The sequence below is a fragment of the Phascolarctos cinereus genome, unplaced genomic scaffold (genome assembly GCF_003287225.1).
Source record: "Phascolarctos cinereus isolate Bilbo 61053 unplaced genomic scaffold, phaCin_HiC Scaffold_3;HRSCAF=262, whole genome shotgun sequence".
In the NCBI taxonomy this organism is placed as follows: domain Eukaryota; kingdom Metazoa; phylum Chordata; class Mammalia; order Diprotodontia; family Phascolarctidae; genus Phascolarctos; species Phascolarctos cinereus.
Genome location: NW_027555736.1, coordinates 208,799,162 through 208,821,316, shown reverse-complemented (window position 1 = coordinate 208,821,316; position 22,155 = coordinate 208,799,162). Strand labels below are relative to the sequence as shown.

The window sequence follows — 22,155 nt, the reverse complement described above, 5'->3', positions numbered from 1 at the left end:
CACTCTACCACTTGGGCCAGCCTTCTCTGAGCCTTCTTTGTTAAATGAATGGTTTCTACGGTCTTTTTCTTACCTCTAAATCCACTGAGCCTATGAAGTGACTTGAAAGGAACAGAAGTTTCATAGGGTTTTCCCAGTTCTGTTCTCTCTTTATGGTTGGGTGTAAATGAGTGGGGCCGACGTGGTATGAAGGAGGGAAGGAGCTGAAGAGAGCGATGGGTAAAAAGAGATGAGGTTATCACAGTGCTTACACTTCTCTGACCCCATGATGAGAGCACTGGTGAGTTCCACATTAGTCCTACCAGCTGACATTTAATTGTGTACTGTCACCTGCGATTATTTTGAGCCTTGCTTACCTAGGTTTTCTTTTCAGCAGGACAGATGAGGATTGGATTAGAGCAGGCAGATACCTTAGAGAGTGTTTAGAACAATCCCTTTAGTTTATGGATGAGAAAACAGGTTACGATGGGTGATTTAACCAAGGTCACACAGATTTTTAGAAACAGCCTGAATTCCTGTCCTGTGACTCCAAATCCAATGCTTCCCAATTGTCACTGGTTATCTTAAATGCTTAATAATGATGAAGATAGTTAGCATTTGTAGAGGGCTTTAAGGTTTATAAGACACTACAATTTACACTTTACAAATTATCTCATTCGATTCTCACACCAAGGGAGGTAAGTGCTATTATTTTTCCTCATTTGACAGATGAGGAAACTGAGACAAGAAGGAGTAATTTGCCCAGTGTCACACAGCTTGTAAGTGGCAGGTAGGTGATAAAATAGAGGCGGGGAGGAAATAAGGGCCATAGGAAGATATGAATTCAAATCCAGGCACACAGACAACATCAAGGATATCGAAAGTAGACCATTAATTGGCTATTTCAGCTTTTTTTTTAAATAACACTGAGGCTCCACCAAAAAAATAAACTTCATGTGAGTTCTACAAGGTATATCCTAGTTTTTCTCTAAGAGTGAAATCTTGTGGTGTATTCACTGTCCTCAGACTTAACTGCAGTTAGTAATTTATGTGCTTGAAGGCTCAAAGTGCTTTAAGTAGGTTATCTCATTCAGTTCTCATAACAATGCTGGGAGGTAAGTGCTATTTTAAAGTGCAACGAGGTGACACAATGGATAGAATAAGGTAATAGGAGTAGTAGGTGACTGAAGCTGAATTTGAACTCAGGCCTCCTAATTCCAGGTCCAGCACTTACTCCTCTCTTTAGCAGAGAAAACCTATGCCCAAAGGTGAAGTGACTTACGAAAAGTGACAAAGGATGTTAGAGGGACAGCTTGGGCTCCAAATCTAGGACTTCCCCACTGCCACCTTTTCTAAAAAGCTGAATTATCAAAAAGAAAAAAAAATAAAAGGAAAAAAAAGCTGAACTATCAGTCAACTAACAAACAGTTATTGTTCACCTACTATGTGCCAGGAACTGTGCTGGGCCCTGGGGATACAATGTCCAGTGAATGGGGGAAAAAACGGCCCCCCCTTTTTTCTACAGGTATTGCTGGAATCTAATTACGCAGCTGCTGTTACCAGACAGGCAGCTGTTAGCATCTCAGCTGCTCACGTATTTTGCAAATCCCATTAAAAATTAAATGAAAAACCTCTTCTGTTTTTCTTCCAGGATGTCCCAAGCGCTGCTTTGAGAAACCTTTTTAAGGTAATAGAGGGGTAAAAGGACTTAAAGTGATTAGGGGAATGAGACTTAGAAAAAACAGCGTCAGGCGACTTCCCCGGGGCCTCACCGTCTCAGGGACAACGTGTTTCCTGGATTTATGCTTTAGCTGGGGTCGGGGTCAGTCTATGCTGGGCCGTAGGCTGTCTACACCGCCAATGCGGCGGCTTTTAGGACCTAGCGAGAGCTGCTCCCGGAAAGGGAAGGGGCCGGATCAGCGGAGTCCCAGTGAGGGGCAGGGTTTGAACTGCGAGGAGGCAAAGACTGGCTGCGACTGCAGAAGGTGCCGTGGCAGGAGGCCGGGACCGTGGGGCGCGCGCCCCGGCTGGGCTTTGGAATGGGAGGCGCGGGCAGTGGCGGGGGGCGCTGTGAGAACCTTGTTGATGCACGCGTGTGCTCCCAGAGAAGGTGGGCTCTCGGCACCGGGGGCAGGTTCTGGGGACAGCGGCTTGCTGCAAAAGGCTAGCGCTGGGCTCTTGGGAATCGGGAGGGGAAGGGGGCAGCCGCGAGTTCCGGGGCGGGATTCATGGCACCCCCTCCCCAAGCCAGACTGAAGGAAATCTTAGGAAGCTTCCTCTGCCTGGTGCTCAGGCCCTGGATCTGGGGGACCCCCCGCTCGGCTTATGCTCCCTGGGTCAGCTCTGCCCTAGAATCCTGGGGGACCCTGGGCAGGTCACTTACTAACCTCTTTGCCTCAGTTTCCTCATCAGTAAAATGGGGATAATAACAGCACCTACCTCCCAGGGTTGTGAGCGTAAAAGGAGATATTTGTAAAGCTCTTAGCACAGTACCTGGCATATAGAAGGCATCGTGTCAGTGTTAATTATTGTTGTGGTGGCTCGTTGGAGAGAGACATTGGACCTGGAATTGGGAAGCAGAAGTTCAAATCGACCTTGGACGTTTAGTACCTTTGTGACCCTGGACAATATACAACATCTCAAGGCAGCTAGGTGGCACAGTGGGTAGAGCACCGGCCCTGGAGTCAGGAGGACCTGAGTTCAAATTGGCCTCAGACACATAAGACTAACAACTGTGTGACTCAGGGCAAGTCACTTAACGCCAATTGCTTCACTAAAAATAAAAATTAAAAAATATACCCAGACAATATACTTAAGCTGTCTTTGCCTCTGTTTCCTCAAGTGTAATGAGGATAACTGCATTTACCCCTTCCCCCCCCCCCACCTCCAGGCTTGTTGTGAGGATCAAATGAGGAAATCATTGTGAATGAATCACTTTCCGAAGGGCCTGGCACATAATATGTAAATGTTGGCTACTGTTGTCAATTTGGTCACCTAAGTTGAGGGATTCAGGTTTGCTGGAATGTGGGGCTGTTTGCGTGACCAGGGAGCTGAAAGGAGAGACCTAAGGAATTAAAGTGTGATCTTAAGTAGGTCACTCTCCTTCCTCTTTGACGTCAGTTTTCTCACTAGTAAAATGAAGGAGTTACTTGATGGTCTCTTCCACCTAACTCACTTAGGTGGTGCAGTGGGTGCAGTGGTAGACTTGGGGTCAGGAAGATGTGAATTCCTGTTGGGCCTCAGACATTGTGTCTTGGCTAAGTCACTTTATCTCTGTTTGCCTAAATACTGTGTGCCAGGTACTGAGCTAAACTCTGAGGAGAAAAAGAAATGCAAACCCAAAACAAAAAACAACCACCATAAAAAAACAAACCAAAAAAACCCTAGTCTCTGCTTTCAAAGAGGTCACGTTTTTATGTTACTTTGTCCGTAAAATGAGTTAAAAGCACCTAAATCCCAGAGGTTTTGAGGATAAAATGAGATATTTGTGAAGCATTTTTTGAGTATTATCTATTATTAATAACATTGTGTTTTAACATTGCTTTGGTTTCTCTGCCTGAAATTAAGTGCTTCATGGATCCTTTCTCTACAGCCCAACACTTTTGTTCTTTTGATGGCAAACCAGGCAATTTGGCTTTTTCTAGTTTTTATTGTTGTTTGCTAGTACATTGGCATAATAAGGAAAGTGGCCCTGGATTTTTATTTTATACTTTTATGCTTTAAAGATCTATGATGACTTTGATAGCTGACCCTTTTAAGGCTTTCCGAGCACTTTAAACATTTCTCTTTTTGAAGACTTACTACAACCCTGTGAGTTGGGACCTACAGTTTTGTGTTGATATTGTTCAGTCCTTTCAATTATGTCTGACTCTTTGTGATCCAGTGGTTTGCCATTTCCTTCTCCAGCTCATTTTACAGGTGAGGAAACTGAGGCAAACAGGGATTAAGTAACATGCCTAGGTCACACAACTAGTAAGTGTCTGAGGCTGGATTTGAATTCATGTGTTCCTGATTCAAAGCCCTGGTGCTCTATCCACTTTGCCATCTTACTAGGGCCTGCTAGGAAACCCCAGGGTCACTCTCATGCCACCAAACCAAACCAAAAAAAAGTAATTAGTCAAAAAGCATTTTTAAGCCCCTCCTCTCCCATTATCTACAATTTGCCTTTATACATCTAGTTTGTATATGGTTGTTTGCTTATTGTTCTCCCTCCCATTAGATTGTAAACTCCATGAGGGCTGGGAGTGTTTTTTGTCTTTCTTTGTGTCTCTGGTGCTTTGACTTAGGACTGTGCTGAATTGACAGGTTTGTAATGCAATACAAACAAAGGCAGAAACACTTCTGGCCCTGTAGGACTCCAGCTGCTAATGGAGGAGACAACATGTAGATACATAGTTATTATAGTTAATGGAAATCTTCCAACTCCGTGAAGACTCTGGGACATCCTGTATGTAGTATAAATGGTTTATAGTGTAAATGGAAGTTAATCTTAGGGGGGAAGTACTCTTAGAATACTGCAGTGAGGGCTGCCTATTAGGAATAAAGCTTCTGGGCTGCAGTCAGGAAGACTCATCTTCCTACTTCAAATCCAGCCTCAGGTACTTCCTACCTGTGTGACCCTGGGCAAAGTGCTTTACTTGGTTCGCCTCAGTTTCCTCTTTGGTAAAATGAGCTGGAGAAGGAAATTGCAAACCACTTCTGTATCTTTTCCAAGAAAAACCCAAATGGAGTCCTGAAGAGTTGGACACAGCTGAACAACAACTAGGGGGCCCATAGAAGATACTTAAATGAATGCCTGCTCTGTAAGCCTAGAGTAAATCAAAATTCTGGTCTTGATTTGCAGGGTGCAAGTACCTGGTCCCTTTCACATTTTCCTTTTCAGGCATACAGGCTCCTTTTTCATGGCCTAGGCTGATGGTGTGATTTACATGTGAGTTTGAATGTTTTATATGGAAATAATTCTTTGACAGATTATAATTTTCTAAAGAGGGAGGTTGTTGGCAGTGTTAATGACTACGAGTTGTCTATTCCGATTGACTTTAATGAACAACATCTGGACTTTTTTTAAAACAGCCGCAGAATATCAAATCCTTCTATAAAGAGAGAGTTTGAGGAAGTGTTGTATTATCAGTGAAACACCTGTGTTTACAAGTTTTGTTTCCTTTTATAATTGTGCTCCCTGCTGGTAATCCTTTGATGAAGGATGGAATTTTCATTTGTTTTCATAGTATTTACATTTGGTCAAGGAAAGCCTTGCACGTTTTCAATGATAACATGAAACCTTTGGAAAACCCAGCCGGTAGCACTTGCACACCCGTCCTGCCAGCTTAAAAACAGAGCACGTTTTAAATACAAAAGTGATTAATTTGTTTCTTTAGGAGGGCTATTCTTCATAGTAAGAGAAAAGCTGTTATAAGTTGAACCAGTATGATTGAGGGTGAAAGTCATTAAGATGGAAGCACCATGGGTGTCTCAAGAGGTAAAGGGTGCTAACTTTGTCATTGGGTATCTTTGTAGAAGGCTGGGTGATCCTTTCTATTGGTGTTTGGCTACAAATTTGACTTGATGTCTTATGAGGCCTCTTCTCACTTAGATTCTGTGAGTCTGTGACTAATTTGATTTCCCAACAAGGTGCCTTTTAATCACACCATCTGTGTAAGCAGTTGCTAAAAACCTCAGCCTTTGAATTGGGTCTAGCTAGCATTATTTTGAATTCTAGAAATGCCTAGGCCTTTGATTGACATGTTTTAGGGTGATGATTTCTAAGTGAATAATTGTGGCATCTTTGTATTTGCATTTCCATATGAAGTTAACATAAATGTCACACTCACTTGGGGGAAAAGAAAATCTCACATTTCAAATCTTTAGTAACAATCCTCAATCAGCGTTTGGGTACTTATATTGACATAGGTACTCATTTCAAAATTAGAATCCCAGTGCTTCTGATAATGTAGTCTTTCTCTGAATCAATAGTGAAGAGCCTGCAGTCTCAGGCTTTTTGTTTTTTTGTGGATTCTGGACCCCTTTGACAATCTGTTGAGGCTTGTGGACCCCTTCTAAGAGTCATGTTTTTAAATAATTCAAGGAAATGCCAAATTTCAGTTAGAATAGGAGTTTCAGTCCTTCAGTCTGTAAACTTGTGGTTTTTTTTTAGTGTTTTGACATATTTCAGTATAATTGAATTAGAGGCAGCTAGGTGGTACAATGGATAGAGAGAGTGCTGGGCCTGGAGTCAGGAAGGCTAAATTCAAATTCAGCCTCAGACACTAGTTTGTGTGTGATCCTGGACAAGTCACTTCACCTCGGTTTCTTCAACTGTAAAATTTGAATAATGATAGCACCTACCACCTTGCATAGTTGTGAGGATCAAATGAAATAATATAATATTATATATAGTATATAATATAATATATAATGTTATTATAATAATAATAGCACAGTACCTGGCAATTAGTAAATGCTTCTTCTCTTGTCCCTCCCCCTCTTGATTTTCTTAATAATCCTATGTATTTTATTTTACACATTTAAAAACATTGTTCTGAGATAATGTCAGTAGGCTTCACCCAGATTGCCCAAAGGGTCTACGACACAAAAATGGTTAAGAAATCTTGAGTTAGAGGTTAGTGAAAATAAAGATATAATTTTTTTCCCTGTGTGAGTCTTGGTCCCCCTGAAATCTATCTATAAACCCTCTCTCTTCCCCAGCCTTCTTACCTTTCTGTTTTAAGAACCGGCAACCTCATGAACTAAGAACTAGGAAATAATTTTTAAAGGTCTGTGTAAGAGGTGGCACATACTCCTGGAATTATTCTTGAGGGTCTCATTCAGACCCTGTTGTTATTTAATAACCATTCTAAGAAACTTTTATCTGGTTTTCTAAAATAGAAGGGATGTGGAGAAAAGACATTATTAGAGTTAGGCTCTTTGGCAGCAATAAGAAGGGAAAGTTAGGTGGATAATAAGTGCTCTAGCTAGTCCTTGGTAGTTTAGGTTTGATAATGGAATACAATAAGGCAGTTGTAGGTCACTCAGCAGAAGGAGATTACCTAGCCATAACAGCAAAAAAGATAGGCCTCTTTTGGGTACTTTGTACATAATTTTTGTTTGCTGGGTTTTTTTTTTTTACTGTTTTACTGCTTACTGATCAGTGTCAAAAAAAAAGAAGCACAAAATAAGCAGAACCAAGAGAACATGGTAACAGCAGTATTGTTTTAATAACAACTTTGATTGAGTAAATCTTTTGACTATTATAAATACCTAAATTAACTCTATAGGGTGTAGGAAGAAAGATGCTATCTGCATCCAGAGAAAGAACTAATGAATAGAAATATAGAGAGAATAATTTTACATATATATATGTCTGTGTCTGATGGTGGCCATCTCTGGGTAGGGGAGAGGGAAGAAAAAAATGGAAAAGAGAAAAAGGAATGTCCATGATAACTTTGTTGAATTTCTAAAAGAAATAACAAGTTGTACATAGTAGTTTGCAATTTTATGTGCAGTCATCTTTTTTAATTATACTGTGTTATGGAAATGCTTGTTTTATTCCATAAATTAAAGATAAAATAAATTTTTTAAAAAGATAGGCATAGTAGACACCTGGAGTTGATTCATTTGAGGGAAATTCCCTTACCTGAGTTAACCAGTAAGACCCACCATTGGTGCCCTTGGAGCTCCTTATGGCTAGTTGGTACTTGGGGGATGAAAATGTGACATCCATAGTCTGAGTCTTTAGTTCTCTAAGTCAACTATGGGTAGAGAAATATCCCAGTACCTTTGAAGGAAGAACCTAGCATAATTTTCATGGGGAAAGGGGTTGGATACTGTCTCAAAGAACAGTTCAAGTATATTCTGAATACATGAAAAGTTTAAGGAAATAGGGATATATTTTAAAAATATTTCTGTTAGAAATGGTTAAAATAAAAACAAAGTTTTAGAACTTAAATCGAGTAACTAGAAAATTAGGTTACATGGAGCTTTTCACTTATGTAAAGATGATCTATTCAAAATGCAGAATGAGTTTTCCCAATTATATGTGAAAAATTTTTTAACATTCATCTTTAAAAAATTCTGAGTTCTAAATTCTTTCCCTCCCCTTCTGCGATCTTCAAATGAAACCCAGCCCTCAAAACAAGAATGAAAAGTACCTGTTAAATTTCATCGTAAAACTTTACAAATTACAAAGAGTCTCAGTTTCTGGCCTAGAAAAGTATATAGGGAGAAATCTTGTGCTCCTTTTCTGTGTAAAGCTATGTTATGTACCAGAGGATCTTGCAAAGAAACTGGACCGCTGCCCTCAAAGAAATTACAGCCTTAGCGGTGAGATATGATACAGAGACTTGGATCAAGGTCAGCAGATATTTACTAAGCAGGGTATGAGATAGAGACGTAAGTAGAAGAGAAGGCGCACTTCATCCTCTGGGACTAGAGCAAAGGAGGAGAAGGAAAGTGCATGAAGCTGGAGAGTTACTGAAGTATTGAATTGAAGGATCTTGAAGTGGATGGCCTTCATTTTTTTTTCCAGTAAAGGAGGGAGGGAAGGTCGTTTGCTGAGGGGAAGGGGATTGCTGGGTGACCTAAAGGGTTAAAAGAGGAAAAAGTTTCGAGCAGATGTTATGAAGAATAGGACAAAAGAACATATTTGAGATGAAAACAAATGATTAGCAGGCAGTCATGAGGTCTTAGTTCAAAGCTGTTGTTGAGTCCTATCAGTTGTGTCCAGTTCTTCATGACCTCATTTGGGATTTTCTTGGCAAAGATACTGGAGTGGTTTGCCATTTCCTTCTTTGGCTCATTTTGCAGAAGAAGAAACTGAGGCAAACAGGGTTAAGTGACTGGCCCAGGGTCACATGCCTAGTAAGTGTTTGAGAACAGATTTGAACTCAGGTCTTCCTAACTCCAGGCTTAGTACTCTATCCACTACGCCACCTAGCCTCCCCTAGTTCAAAGTAGCTGATAAGAATTTGTTGCAGATCCAGTCTAGATGGTTCTGTCAAGGCAGCGGGTATTTTGTGGCAATCACTGTTCTAAGTGTTCTTGCAGTTTTCAGGACCTGAGGGTTGGGACGTTGGAGTTGACTCAGGGGTAAGAGTCGACAGGGCATAGACAATGGAAAGGCAAGAGGGCTGTGTTGTTCAGCTGGTCAGCTATTCAGAGCAAAGTCAAGAAGGGAGAAACGTTAAGACTAGAACAGGGGTGATGGAGTGGGAGTCCTAGACACATAGATTTTGAATGTACCTTAAGAAAGGTTCTAATTCAACTCTCCCATTTTACAGATGAAGAGACTGAGGTCCAGAGACAGACTTGCCTGAGATCTCACAGTATGGTTTGTGGCAGAAAAGGGACTAAAACTACCCAGTCTTCTGAATCTGAACCTTGTGAGATGTGAAAAGAGAACTCAAAATAGAAGGCAGTTATATAAGTGAGTATATTCACCTTGCCCTGATTCTCTCGTTAGATTGTGAGTTCTGTGAGAGTAGGGACTGGTTTGGTTTTTGTTTTTGTTTGTAGTTTTGCCTTTCTTTGTGTCTCTGGTGCTTAGTGCCTGGCATGTAGTAGGTGATGAAATAAATGCCTGTTGATCGTTGGCTGACTGAGTTGACTTGTCATTAGATTATAAAGACCTTGAGAGTGGGGTCTATATTATGGCTATTGTTCTATCTCTAGCACCTAGCAAGGACTTTGCACGTAAAAGAACTTAATAAATATTTATTGAATTAAATTGAAGTTTTACAAGAGTGATATATACAGCTTGTTAGCTGGGTGGTACAGTGGATAGGGTGGGCCTTGAGTCAGGAAGACCTGAGTTAGAAGACCTAACTTCTTGACCCTAAACAGGTCACTCTATCTGTCTCAGTGTCCTCAACTATAAAATAGGGATACTAATAGCACCTATCTCCTGGGGTTATTGTGAGGATCAGCTGAGATATTTGTAAAGTGCCTGGCACATAGTAAGCGCATGCATATTAAATGCTCGTTTCCTTCCTTTTTCCTAGGCCCCGATTAGTGAGAATGATGAATCCCAGTTTCATTACTTGAATCTGCACTGCATATTTCCATTGGTTTGGAACGCTAGTGACCATATTTTACATAATAATAATTTCTAATAGTTTGAATTCAGATACTTGTGATGACTGCACAGGATTTGTAATTTTTGCTTATTGGGACCTAGTTGTACAGTAATTGCTTTAGGAGCACTTTTTGCTTGGGGGGGGTAGGTTGAGATCAGAAGTTTTCTTACAAACTACCTGTAACTGAATATGAAAAATGATACTTCTTTATTTAGCAGAAACATGACTCAGGAAAGCAGTTATGGAAAGTGGACTGTTTCCAGCAGTGATGAAAGTGAAGATGAAAAGATATGCACTGAGAAACCTTCTACCTCTTCTCTGCCCAGTTTTGGGCAAGATGTGCTGAATGGTCCAGGATGCACATGTTCTGATGCCCGGAAAGCTGCTTACCGAAGGAAATTATCACCAGTGAAATTTGACAGTAAAAATTCAGCTTCCAAAACCTCATCTCTTAAAAGGCAGAAGAGTTCCCAGGAAGATTTAGGCTGGGGCTTGTCGAGTAGCGATGAGGAAGAGTCCCACCCAAAAGGCCAGTGTAGGCAACCGGGGAAAGGGACAGTCAAAGAGGAAAAATGTACATCTTTGGAAGAACCATCTAAACACAGTTCCGGAGATTGCCAGCTTCCTGTCATCCCAAAGACAGAAGAGGACTATGAGGCTTCAGATGAAGCCCAAGAACCCTGGGACCTGTTGGATGAAAAGAACCCATTCAGATTTTATCTCACGAAAGTCTCAGGAATTATGCCGAAGTATAACTTGGGAACGCTCCACATTAAAGGTAAGGGTTGCTTGAAGTAGCGAATAACTCGGATTCTTTCAGCAAAACAACAACAGCGCGCGCGCGCAAACACACACACACACACACACACACACACACACACACACACACACACTGAGTTTTAAGTAGAAACCCTGAGGTAAAGAGATATTTCTCAAAATATCATCAATCAATCCCTTGTTTACAGAGTTTACTTAATACTTAATCACAACAGGGTAACTGGCTAGAATTAGCTCATTTTTTATTTCAGATAAAATGTTAGCAGCAACACTATTACAGCCTCATGCCAGCTAAGCTTATTGTTGATTAAGAGGAGAGATTTTGAGAAACAACGTTATCAGAGCACATAGCTCCAGAAGACCAGTGTTACAATAATTTGCACTTCTGCAGTTATCTTTAAAGACAGAGACATTATGGCAAGGTCCTCTGATAATGTATTAATGCTTTTAATATATTAATGTGGTCTGCGGTAGACATTAAGCAAAGTAGGCCTGTCTTGTCATTGGCTACCATGTCATTCTTGTGTTCTGGATAATCATATATTGAGACCTGGAAGGGGCCTCACAGGCTTTCCAATCCAACTATTTCATTTGTAGATGAGGAAACTCAGATCCAAAGAGACTAATTGGTTTTTCCAAGATTACACAGATAGGAAGGAGCAAGCCAAGGATTTTAAGTCTAGGTCTTCTCACACAAAGGGCAGCTATGTGGTACAGTGGATAGAATACCAAGCCTAGAATCAGGAAAACTTCTCTTACTGAGTTCAAATCTGGCCTCAGACACTTACTAGCTGTATTACCCTAGGCAAATCACTTCACCCTGTTTGCCTTATGAGCTGGAGAAGGAAATGGCAAACCACTCCATTATCTTTGCCAAGAAAACCCCAAAAGGGGTCAGGAAGAGTTGGACATGACTGGACAGAGGTTGATTATTCTTAGCCTACTCTTTTTCCCACTATAGGATTCCTCCCCACCCCCCACCCTTTAGTGGAAATATTCAAATGTTCTGCAGTTTTCTGGCAATGGGCAGAAACTTGACTATGGGAAGTTTCTCTTTTATTTTGTAAAGAGGGAAAGCTTCAGAAGTGATATTCTCAACAAACAGTGACTTTAGTTTCAAATCAAAGGTTCATCTTTCTGTGTATGCACAATGGAAGATTTCATATCAATCTTTTGACTTCAGTTCTCAGAGATGCTCAGTATCAGTATCTTCGTGTCTTATTCTTACAAGATAGGTATTATTTTTCCTGTATATCTGATATTTATAGATATTTTACTTCCCCCTTCCCCCAAGGCAGTCAGGGTTAAGTGACTAGCCCAGGATCACACAGCTAGTAAGTAATTGAAGTCAAATTTGAACTCAGGTCCTCCTGACTCCAAGGCTGGTGCTCTATCCACTGGGTCACCTAGCTGCCTCTAGAAATGTGACTCTTAACATTTACCAGGCACTTGATGGGCATTATCTCATTTGATCATGGTTTATCAGTGAGCTTTTTTATGTGCATTATTTTGTGTGATTCTCACAAGAACATTGTGAAGTAGTACAGTAAGTGTTTTTGTGCTCATTTTACATATGAGGAAACTGATACTCTGAGAATTAAGTATCTTGTCCGAAGTCACAGAGATAGTAAGTAGCTGGGTCAAGACTAGAATCTTTGTTCTCTGACTCTGAAATCAGTAATTTTGCCAATGCAGCATTATTCAATTTTCTCCCAAATTGACTTTCCAAATAATTAAAGATATACATTTTGCTTAAAAGGCTGACATGCCAGATGATTAAAGGCATGCATTTTGCTTTTTGCTTGTGTATTCTCTTAAGTCTCTGTTTTGTAAGATAATATATATTAAAGATTAAATATGTAATATCACTAGTTATAATAATAGCTAGCATATACATATCATTTTAAGGTTTGCCAAGTGCCGTACATATAATACCTCATTTTGTCCTCACAGCAACCTTGGAAGGTAGGTGCTACAGACTGGTCCCCATTAGTGCAAATCATGAACAGCTATGGAATAGTGGTCCTATGGATTCGAATTGAAGTTAATAATTATGCAAAATATGGTCATTGGTTTTAGCCCAATGGATTTATGCAGTGCAAATTCGAATTATGAGATCACTTCAGGAGACTCATTATTCACACCAACATATATCATCATTATGGTGATTGTCATTATCATATAGCACATAGGAAAGAAAATATAATTCAGGTCAGTTCAGTAGACATTTATTGAGGCACTACTCTTTGTAAAGTGGTAAAGTCACGAAGATGAAAGACAACACAGTCTTTGTTCTCAAGGAATTTAATGATCTAGTGCAGGGATGGAGAACCTGCGGCCTTGAGGCCGCTTGTGGCCTTCTCGGTCCTCAAGTGTGGCCCTTTGACTGAATCCAAACTTCACAGAACAAATCCCCTTAATATAAGGATTTGTTCTATAAAACCTGGACTCAGTCAAATTGGGTCTGCACCCAATGGCTGAAAAGGCCACACATGGCCTCGAGACCACAGGTTCCCCACCCCAGTCTAGTGCACAAAATACAAGTAAGTCTAATGCAAGTTATAATGTAAGTGCATGGGAGAGGAGAAAGCTATGTGAAAAATTTATGAAGGAAGAGATTCTAGTTGAGATTGGGGGGGGGGGCGGCGGCAGCGGTGTGACCACTTCATAGAGGAGATAGCAACTGAACTGGGCCTTGAAAGAAGAGGAGAATTTTTGTAGGCCAACATGTTCCTAGGGGTAATTGTGTACTAGACGCGGGGTTAAAATATAGAGGTGAGTGAGAAAGGCCAGAAAGAAATTAGGAAATAGCAAGTAGCCCAGTTTGGCTAGAAAATAGAATGTAAAAAGGGGGCTTGTGAGAGGCGAGGTTGGAAAGATGGATTGGCTTCTCAACTGTGAATTCCAGGCAACAGCATTTGTATTTTAATCTGTAGGCAATTCACTGAACACTTATTAAGCATTTATTATGTACCAGCCACTGAGCTTGGCCCTCAATGGACAAATAAGCAAAATGATTTCTTGTCTACCTGGGATTTTCAGTGTGAAAGGTAATAGGGAGCCGCTGGATGTCTTCGAGTAGAAAAATGGTGAGGACTTTTTTTAAAACTCTAGAGTGTTTTAAATCAACTTTCAGCTATGTTAGTGACTGTGATATAACTTATATTTAATAATATAATGACTGCTGATAATTTATTAAAAGTTTATTGTATCATAAGTCTTTGTAATTTTGGTTCATGTATGTGTTTTCTCAATAGATATTTTATCTCCTTTGTTTGGGACACTTTTGTCTTCAGCTCAGGTGAGTTTATTATTATTTTTTTTAATCTAGCATTCAGATAGCACTAATTTGAGGTTTGCAAAGTGTTTTCTCATTTGATCCTCACAAGCAACACTAGGAGGTAGGTGCTATTATTATTTCCATTTTACAGATGAAGAAACTGAGGCAGATAGAGTTAAGTGACTTGCCCAGAGTCACAACTGTTGAGGCTGGATTTGAATTCCGGTTTTCTTAAGTCTAGGCCCAACCCTCCATGCACTGCACCATCCAGCCACCTTAGTGATTAATTGAAGTGATTAAACTGCTTTTCATTTTAAATTGTTCAGAGATTATTAAAAGCCTCCAATCCATTTCCATATGAAATGGAAATAGTAATAATAATGATAGTTAACGTTTACATAGAACTTACTGTGTACAAGGCACTATGCTAAATACTTTATAATTATTTCATTTGATCTTCACAACAACCCTGGGAGTTCGGTGCTAATATTTCCATTTTATAGATAAGGAAGCTGAGGCAAACTGTCTCATGTGCCATTGCAGTCAAGTGACTTGCCCAGTGTCACACAGCTAGTAAGTGTCTGAGGCTGGATCTGAACTCAGGTCTTCCTGACTCCGGGCATAGTGTTCCATCCACTGTGTCACTTAATTGCCTCAAAAGTAAGAGTAGCTGGGAATTAGGAATGTGAATTAGTCTTTCCTGCAATAGGATTCTTTTTGTTTACTTTAGGATTGACGAACTGTATAGCTGACATAGTTTTCCTTAGGATACTATAAATTAATTATACATAAATATATGTAGTTCTTCTAAGGCCTTACTAAGACTTTATCTGGTTCCTTAACTCTTTCATCCTTTCCCAGAATTAACCTCCATTTCCATTCAGATGATACATGAAAATTTACAGTCATTTATTGATGTGAGTTAATAAATTGTTTTCTCCAGGAGGCAATGTTGATTAGGTGGCCCCATTTCATTGATGAGGAAACTGAGACTGAGAGGTCTCGGAGAGATCAGATAACTGGCCTGTGGCCTGTTATTGACATATCGGGTAGTGCTAAGGGGAGAGCAGCGAGAAGTAGAGGTGTAGTCAATTTTAAATCAAGCAAACAAACAAAACCTGCCAAACGTTTACCTCCTCCATCAGCTGGTAAATTTCCATCCCAATCACCTTTCTCCTTCTCCTTTGTATTAATGTACTTGTTCATATGGGAAGACCTCACAGTGTCTGAGAACTTCATGTAGTTTGTCCCAGCCTCTATTAGTTTTTTTATGTTTTATTATATATCTGTCTTTCTATTATGTATCTATTTTTTTTAATGTAACCCAAATATTATTAATTATCTATAATGCTTAGAAGCTTTTATGTTAGTGCAGTCGAAGGAACCCTTGACTTTCAGACTTGGGTTCTTGTCCTACATCGGGCATGTCATAGCTGAATGACTGGGAAAACCACTTGCCCTTCTGAGACTCAGTTTCTTTGTCCGTAAAATGGGAAATGCTTTGTAAAACTGAGAGCACTATAGATGTGAGTTATTATCTCAGGCCAGATCTCATCTTTGGATTTAGTTTCACTTTCTGGTGCTGTAAATCACAATTACATTGTTGTAAAATATCATCTTTGTTGTGTGTGAAAATAAACAGGGCCCTTAAAAGCCAAAATGGGCCATAGAAGGGAATCCATGTGCTTCGATAGAACGTAGAGAATGTGGCAGAAAAAAAGGAGAGTAGTTACAAAAACAGGTAGGAAGGAGACTACATTATCAGGTGTGAGTGGGGACCTGAGTGATTTTTGTGGGCCCAGCAGAATTTTGCAAGCCAAGACTAGTGAGAATGGGAACCAGCTTCTGCTGGCTCATAGGTCTTTAGATTTAAGTCAATTAGCATACATTTATTAAGCACCTACTATATGCTAGGTGCTTTAGGTGCTCTGGGGATATAAATATGGAGAATAAAACTATTCCTGCTCAAAAGGACCTTTTTAGATCTTCAGAATAGGCTTGAGATTTTTGTCTGATGAAAAATAATACATTCGATCATCCTCTTGGTGAAATACCTTCTCTTTCCAATTCCGGATAACCATACCCATTTTATTTTGGCCTGTGGCTCAGACTAGGATGTTTAACAAAATTTTTACCTACTTAGCTAGCTCACATGAACTGGTAGGCCTACCCTGCCTACCACTATAGCTGGATAAATGACTATCCCCAAGTATCGTGCTTGTGGATTTGACTCGGTCTGTATTTGTAATTAGAAAAAAAATTAATGCATCTTGCACATATCAGGATTTCTGATCTCGTGGTTTGGTATTAAAGTCTTATTTGCTTTTGTCATAAATGATTCAAGGGCATTTACAATTATAATTAATTGTGTAAAACTTTCCCTCAAAATTGACCAAATGCTGACCAGTTTTACTTATAGAAAGGAAATATGAATCCCAAAGAAAGTGACTTTTGTCTGGGGATTGTTGCAGTGATGCAAATCAAATTGCTATTAGATGTGAGTCTCATGAATTCTTTGCCATTACTCATATTACATTAAGTCGATAGCCATCTATTTCAATGATTACAAGTTAACTAATAAGCCCATGTAAATTGTGCTGCATTATACTTGGCATACTGTAGACTCATAGTACTTGGTTAACTTAGTGTTTCAACTTGATGACTAAACCTTTCTCTGCATAGAGTAGATGACCAAAGTATTGGTAACTTAATATGCTATTTTTCTTGCCTCCTCCTCAGTTTAACTACTGCTTTGATGTAGACTGGCTTGTAAGACAGTACCCACTAGAGTTCAGGTAAGTTTCATGAAGTTATGAAGCATAATGATTTTTAAAAATATTGTATTTCTGCCAATATAAATCCCATCCATCTTTTTTATTTTGAATGATATCTTCTGAACCAACAAAGTAGGAGTTTTGAGAAACTTTTATTGTTCACTTTATTCCTTCTATAGATTTTGACATTTTAAGAATTGAAAGATTTTGTAGCCTAAGAGAACACTAGGGATCATCTAATCCAGCCCCTTCATTTCAGAGAGGCCCAGATAAGACATGTGGCTTCCCTTGTCTAAGGGGTAATAAATGGGGTAGCTGGGATTGCCCACACTGTGTTGGCCTCTCTTCTTCCTTTGTGATCTCTTCAGAAATAGATAAGGACAAATTATAATCCAGATGTCAGAAGGTGATTGAGGTACAATTTTGGGCTGAAAGAGTATTTAGTAAGGAAAGTGATTGCCTTTATGTATATTCATCTGTTCTAAACCTAAAAGCTTGCTAAAACACATCCAGCTTGTTGAATTTTTAGCGCACTTTTCTGTCTTTTAAATTCTTTCCTTTGCTCACAGTCTTGTTTTATGTGAGGGTATGGTGCTTTATTCATGGTGCTATTTTTATGCTTCCATTCTCATCTTTGAATCTTTCACATTCAAGAATATGATACAGAGGGGCAGCTAGGTGGTGTAATGGATAGAGCACTGGCCATGGATTCAGGAGGACCTGAGTTCAGATCTGGCCTCAGACCAAACACTTGACACTAGCAGTGTGACCCTGGGCAAGTCACTTAACCCCATTGCCTAGCCAAAAAAACCCCAACAAACTTTTGGGGCAGCTAGGTGGTGCAGTGGATAGAGCACAAGCCCTGAAGTCACTTAACCCCAATTGCCTAAAAAGAAAAAAAAAGAATATGATGCAGAATATAATTGTATAGTACAAGTCAAGGACACAGAACCTTGCTAAACCTGGCTTTAGCATGTTTTCACGTGATAGGATCTCATAGCAACTGGGGTTGAGAAAAGTAGATTAAAAATGATTGGCAGGGAGATAGTTGAGAACTGTAGGCCAACTGGATTTGGTGTTTTCATATAGGTAGAAAAGTAGTTTTCAGATGCTCAGAATTTCATAACTGAAAAGACTCTCAGAGGCCTTCTAGTCCAACCCTTACTTTACCAAGAAGCTCTTTAATTTCGTGCGTAACAAGTGGTTGTCCAGTCTCTGCCTAAAGACCTTCAGAATGACAGGGAGCCCACTGTGTCCAGAAGAAGGGCATTCATCCTACTTTTGAATAATTAGCATAAGGAAGTTCTTCCACCAGTGAAATAATGATCGTAATGACAACAACAACAACATTTAGCATTTATGTAGCTCTCTAAGGTTAAGTGCTACACGTATATACACACATACACGTATACATATATATATGTATATATATATACATGTATATATATATATATATATATACATATATGTATATATATATACATGTGTGTATATACACACACATACACATGTACGTACACACGTATCATACTTGTATGTGTTTCTTGGTCCTTATAACAACCCTGTGAGTGTGCAGTGCCGGCTTACCAACCGTAGTTTACAGATGATGAATTTGTGACTAAATTGGGACTTAAGCCCAAGTCTCCTGTTTCTTGGTCTACTATTCTTCCCACCATGTTGTGCTAAATGTGTTGCCTTAGTTTAAAAAAGGGAAGGGAAAGGTTGGCATTTTGTGTAAAAATGAGTATTTGAATAATATGTATGTGTAGAGATATGTGTGCTCCTTTGAAATAAAGAACTCCCAATGAGGAAACTCCCTCTATTAATGCAGACCCCAATATCTGTGCACCTATTAAGAAACCCATCTTAGAGAATTACCTGGGGCACTAATCATTTAAGTGACTTCATAAAGCCAGCTAAACTATGTTTCAGCCACATGACTTGAAACTTAAGGGTTCCCAACACTATGAGCTGACTCTCTCTCATCCATGCCGTGGTCTGTCTTTTTGAGATATAATGCAGTAGAAATATTGGGAGAGCTATGTGAGTTCAAATCTGGCCTCAGACATTTCCTGGCTGTGTGACCCTGGGCAAGCCATTTAACCCTGTTTGCCACAGTTTCCTCATCTGAAAAATGGCAACCACTTCAGTATCTTTGCCAGGAGTACCCCAAATGGGGTCACAAAAAGAGTCGGACATTACTGAAATGCCTTAATAACAGTAGCAGCAAAACCACTCAGTAAATCTTCCCCCTCATAGAAGCCCTCCTTTGTTAATCGCAGTAAGTCAACACATTGTCCATACATATCTGAGAATGCATACATCTGATTCTGCACCTCTAAGCCATCCTTCTGGCAAGAGATAGGAGATGCATTTCCTCGTTAGTCTTGAAACTGTGGTAGGTAGTCCTGGGTCCTTGAAGGTTCTGCCAGGTAAGTGTAAGCTCTGTCCTACCCAACTCTAGTAGATGATGGATTATATACCATCTGAGGATCTGTGTAGCAAAGAGGCATATCATCAGAAAGCTGGCCATCAGGTGCTGAGTTTTTCTGACCACAGCAAGTAATGAAGACCATCTGTCAATGTTCTTAACTTTTTTTTTCCCTGTTTCATGGACCCCTTTGGCAGTCTGGGGAAGCCTAGGAGCCCCCATCTGAGAATAATGCTTAAATAAAATACATAGAATTACCAAGGAAACAAGTTATATTGAAATATAGTTGTCAAACTAGTCTTTTTAAAACCAGGTTTCCAGATCAAAGATTAAGAACCCTTGGTCTTAATTGAGGGGGTTGCAATCTCTCTTAGGGGAGAGAACATCCCTACCAGTGAACTTGCTGAGCTTTTGAATTCCTAAAGAAGGGCTCTGTTTAAAGCTCTGTGCTTAGACACTGCTGTCTCACTGAGGAACAGACAGACCAGAAGCACATTCCTCTAAGCTGTGACGTATTCCTTGACTCTGGCACAACCAGGTCAGTTTCAGGGGGTTAATGTCAGATGTTTCTGATCTCTTTCTAGGAAGAAGCCCATCTTGCTCGTGCATGGGGACAAAAGGGAAGCCAAGGCGCGATTGCAAGAGCAGGCAAAGGCGTATGAAAACATCTCCCTTTGCCAGGTACTCTGCTTCTTTTCACCTAAAGCCTTGAATGCTAGGACCTAAGAGTTGGGAAGTGACTCAGAGATGACCTTGTCCAACTTTTTTACCCATCTACAGGAATATCTCTGCCACGGGAGTTCTTCACTTTTTTGCATGGACTCCTCTGGCATCTGGTTAAGCTTATATAACCCCTTCTCAAAATAACGCTTCTGCATGCATCAAGTAAAATACAAAAGATTTATCTAACTATATTGAAATATAGATACCAAATTTTAAGTTTGTGGACCCCCCCCAGGTTAAGAACGCTTGTTTAAACCCATGCCTGATAGATCTCATCTTCTCATCTTCATTTGGAACACTCGAAATGACAGGGAGCTCACTCTTTTTTTAGAGCAGCCCCATTCTTCTCTTAGACATCTATGATTATTAGCAAGCCCTTGTCTATGCTGGCCTTGAAATATGCCTTTCTGTAACTTCTATCCATTGGTTTCATTTAATGTCTACTGTGTGCCAAGCATTGCACTGAGCACTAGGGATAGAAAGAAGGGCAAAAAAAAAAAAATCAAACCCACTACTTGCTTTCAAAGACTTCAAAGTCTAACGGGGGAGACAACGTGCAAATGAATGTGTACTAAGATAGATAATAATAAGACTGTAAATGATTAAGATAGAGGCAGGGTGAAATGGGGATAATCTTGGAGGGAAGGCATTAAGATTAGGGAATGTGAGAAAGACTTCTTGCAGACAGTTATCATATCTGTTTTCTGGTCTAAATACTTCTACTTCATGGAATCATAGGGGTCATAAATTGAGGCCCGGATGGGACTTCAGATACTTACTTCAACACCCTCTTTTTGTGTGTGAGGACACAGGTCATACAGGTTATTTATAAGGGTTAGCCTTCTGTCTTTCTTCATATGGCATGATTTCCAGAAATCTTGGCCAACCTGGTCACCTTCGCCTGACTTTATCTTTAGTTTTTCTGTGTTTCTTCTAAAATGTGATTGCAGCTGAATACAGCCTGCCTTCCTCCTTCTCACCAACAGCAATTACTGACTAACAGCCATGGGTGAGCAGGTCAGCCCAGTTGCCCTTGGAGTGGCAGCATCCTCACAAACCTTCAGGCCTACTTCAGTTCTTTTTTTTTTTAAACACCAATGTAGATAGCAGCCTACCCTTTCTGTTTTAAATATATATTTTACTTTTAATTTATGGAATAAAACAAGCATTTTCATAACATAGTATAATAAAAAATATGATTATACATGTAGTGTTGCAAATCTATTATGTACAACTTGCTATTTCCTTTAAATATGTAATAAAATTATTGTGTGAATTTTTTTTTCTTCCCTTCCCCCCAACCTAGAGATGGTTATAATTAGGCATAAATAGGTGTATATACATGTGTGTATGTATAGATGTATGTGTGTATATATATATGTTTATATATGTAAAATTATTCTATACACACTTCTGTTTATCACTTCTTTCTCTGGATGCAGGTAGCATCTTTCTTTATGTGTCCTTTGCAGTTAATAAATAGTCCTACTTCAGTTCTGGCCTCCGTCTCCATCATTCCAGGACCTCTGTAGGGATGGGGCCTAGAAACTGCTTCTACAACCACCTTTACTGAAGAGAAATTTCTTGCCTCTGTCAAATGGTTCAGCATCAGAAACTGATGAGATTTTATTAGTGGAAATAACATTAAGGAAGATTACTGCTGCATCTTAAAGACTATAGAATCTTTCCATCTGACTTGCTGCTGAAACCTCCCGTACTTTGTCCTCCCTGTTAGAATGTGAGTTCCTTGAGAGTAAGAACTGGGTTTTTGTTGTTCTATTCGCCCTTAGAATAGCACTTGGCACCTAATTAGTATTTCATAAATGCTTTTTTCATTAATTCATTTTTTTATTTATAACGAATGGTTACGTTTCTTTATATATTATGCGGACTGAGTCATTTAAGAAGAGGTTAAATGGTATTGTTATAAAAGTAATCAGCTGTATTTCCAGGCAGCTAGGTGGTTCAGTAGATAGTGCACTGGGCCTGGAGTCAGGAAAGCGTGAGTTCAAATTTCGGTGTTTACTAGCTGTGGGATTCTGGGCAGGTCACTTAATCTATTTATCTCAGCTTCCTCATCTATAAAAATAGCCATTATAATAAAAGTGAAGGTTGTTGGGG

General features: G+C 39.7%; 1 protein-coding gene across 9 annotated transcripts in view; it reads left to right on the top strand.

Annotated features, from left to right (window-relative positions):
• Window positions 1–22,155, top strand: part of TDP1 (tyrosyl-DNA phosphodiesterase 1) — a 166,252-nt gene that overhangs the window by 505 nt on the left and 143,592 nt on the right. Inside the window, exons 2-7 of one of the 9 annotated variants that reach the window (XM_021000223.2) lie at window positions 1,631–1,666; window positions 9,255–9,400; window positions 10,268–10,827; window positions 14,084–14,127; window positions 16,846–16,901; window positions 19,896–19,992. In XM_021000223.2, the coding sequence (XP_020855882.1) occupies window positions 10,272–10,827; window positions 14,084–14,127; window positions 16,846–16,901; window positions 19,896–19,992 (753 nt within the window). In that variant the 5' untranslated portion in view covers window positions 1,631–1,666; window positions 9,255–9,400; window positions 10,268–10,271. Of the gene's footprint in view, window positions 1–1,630; window positions 1,667–1,898; window positions 1,965–1,984; window positions 2,090–9,254; window positions 9,401–10,264; window positions 10,828–14,083; window positions 14,128–16,845; window positions 16,902–19,895; window positions 19,993–22,155 lie in introns of those variants that run through there. The other 8 variants (XM_021000219.2, XM_021000220.1, XM_021000221.2 and 5 more) reach the window with 8 other exon arrangements.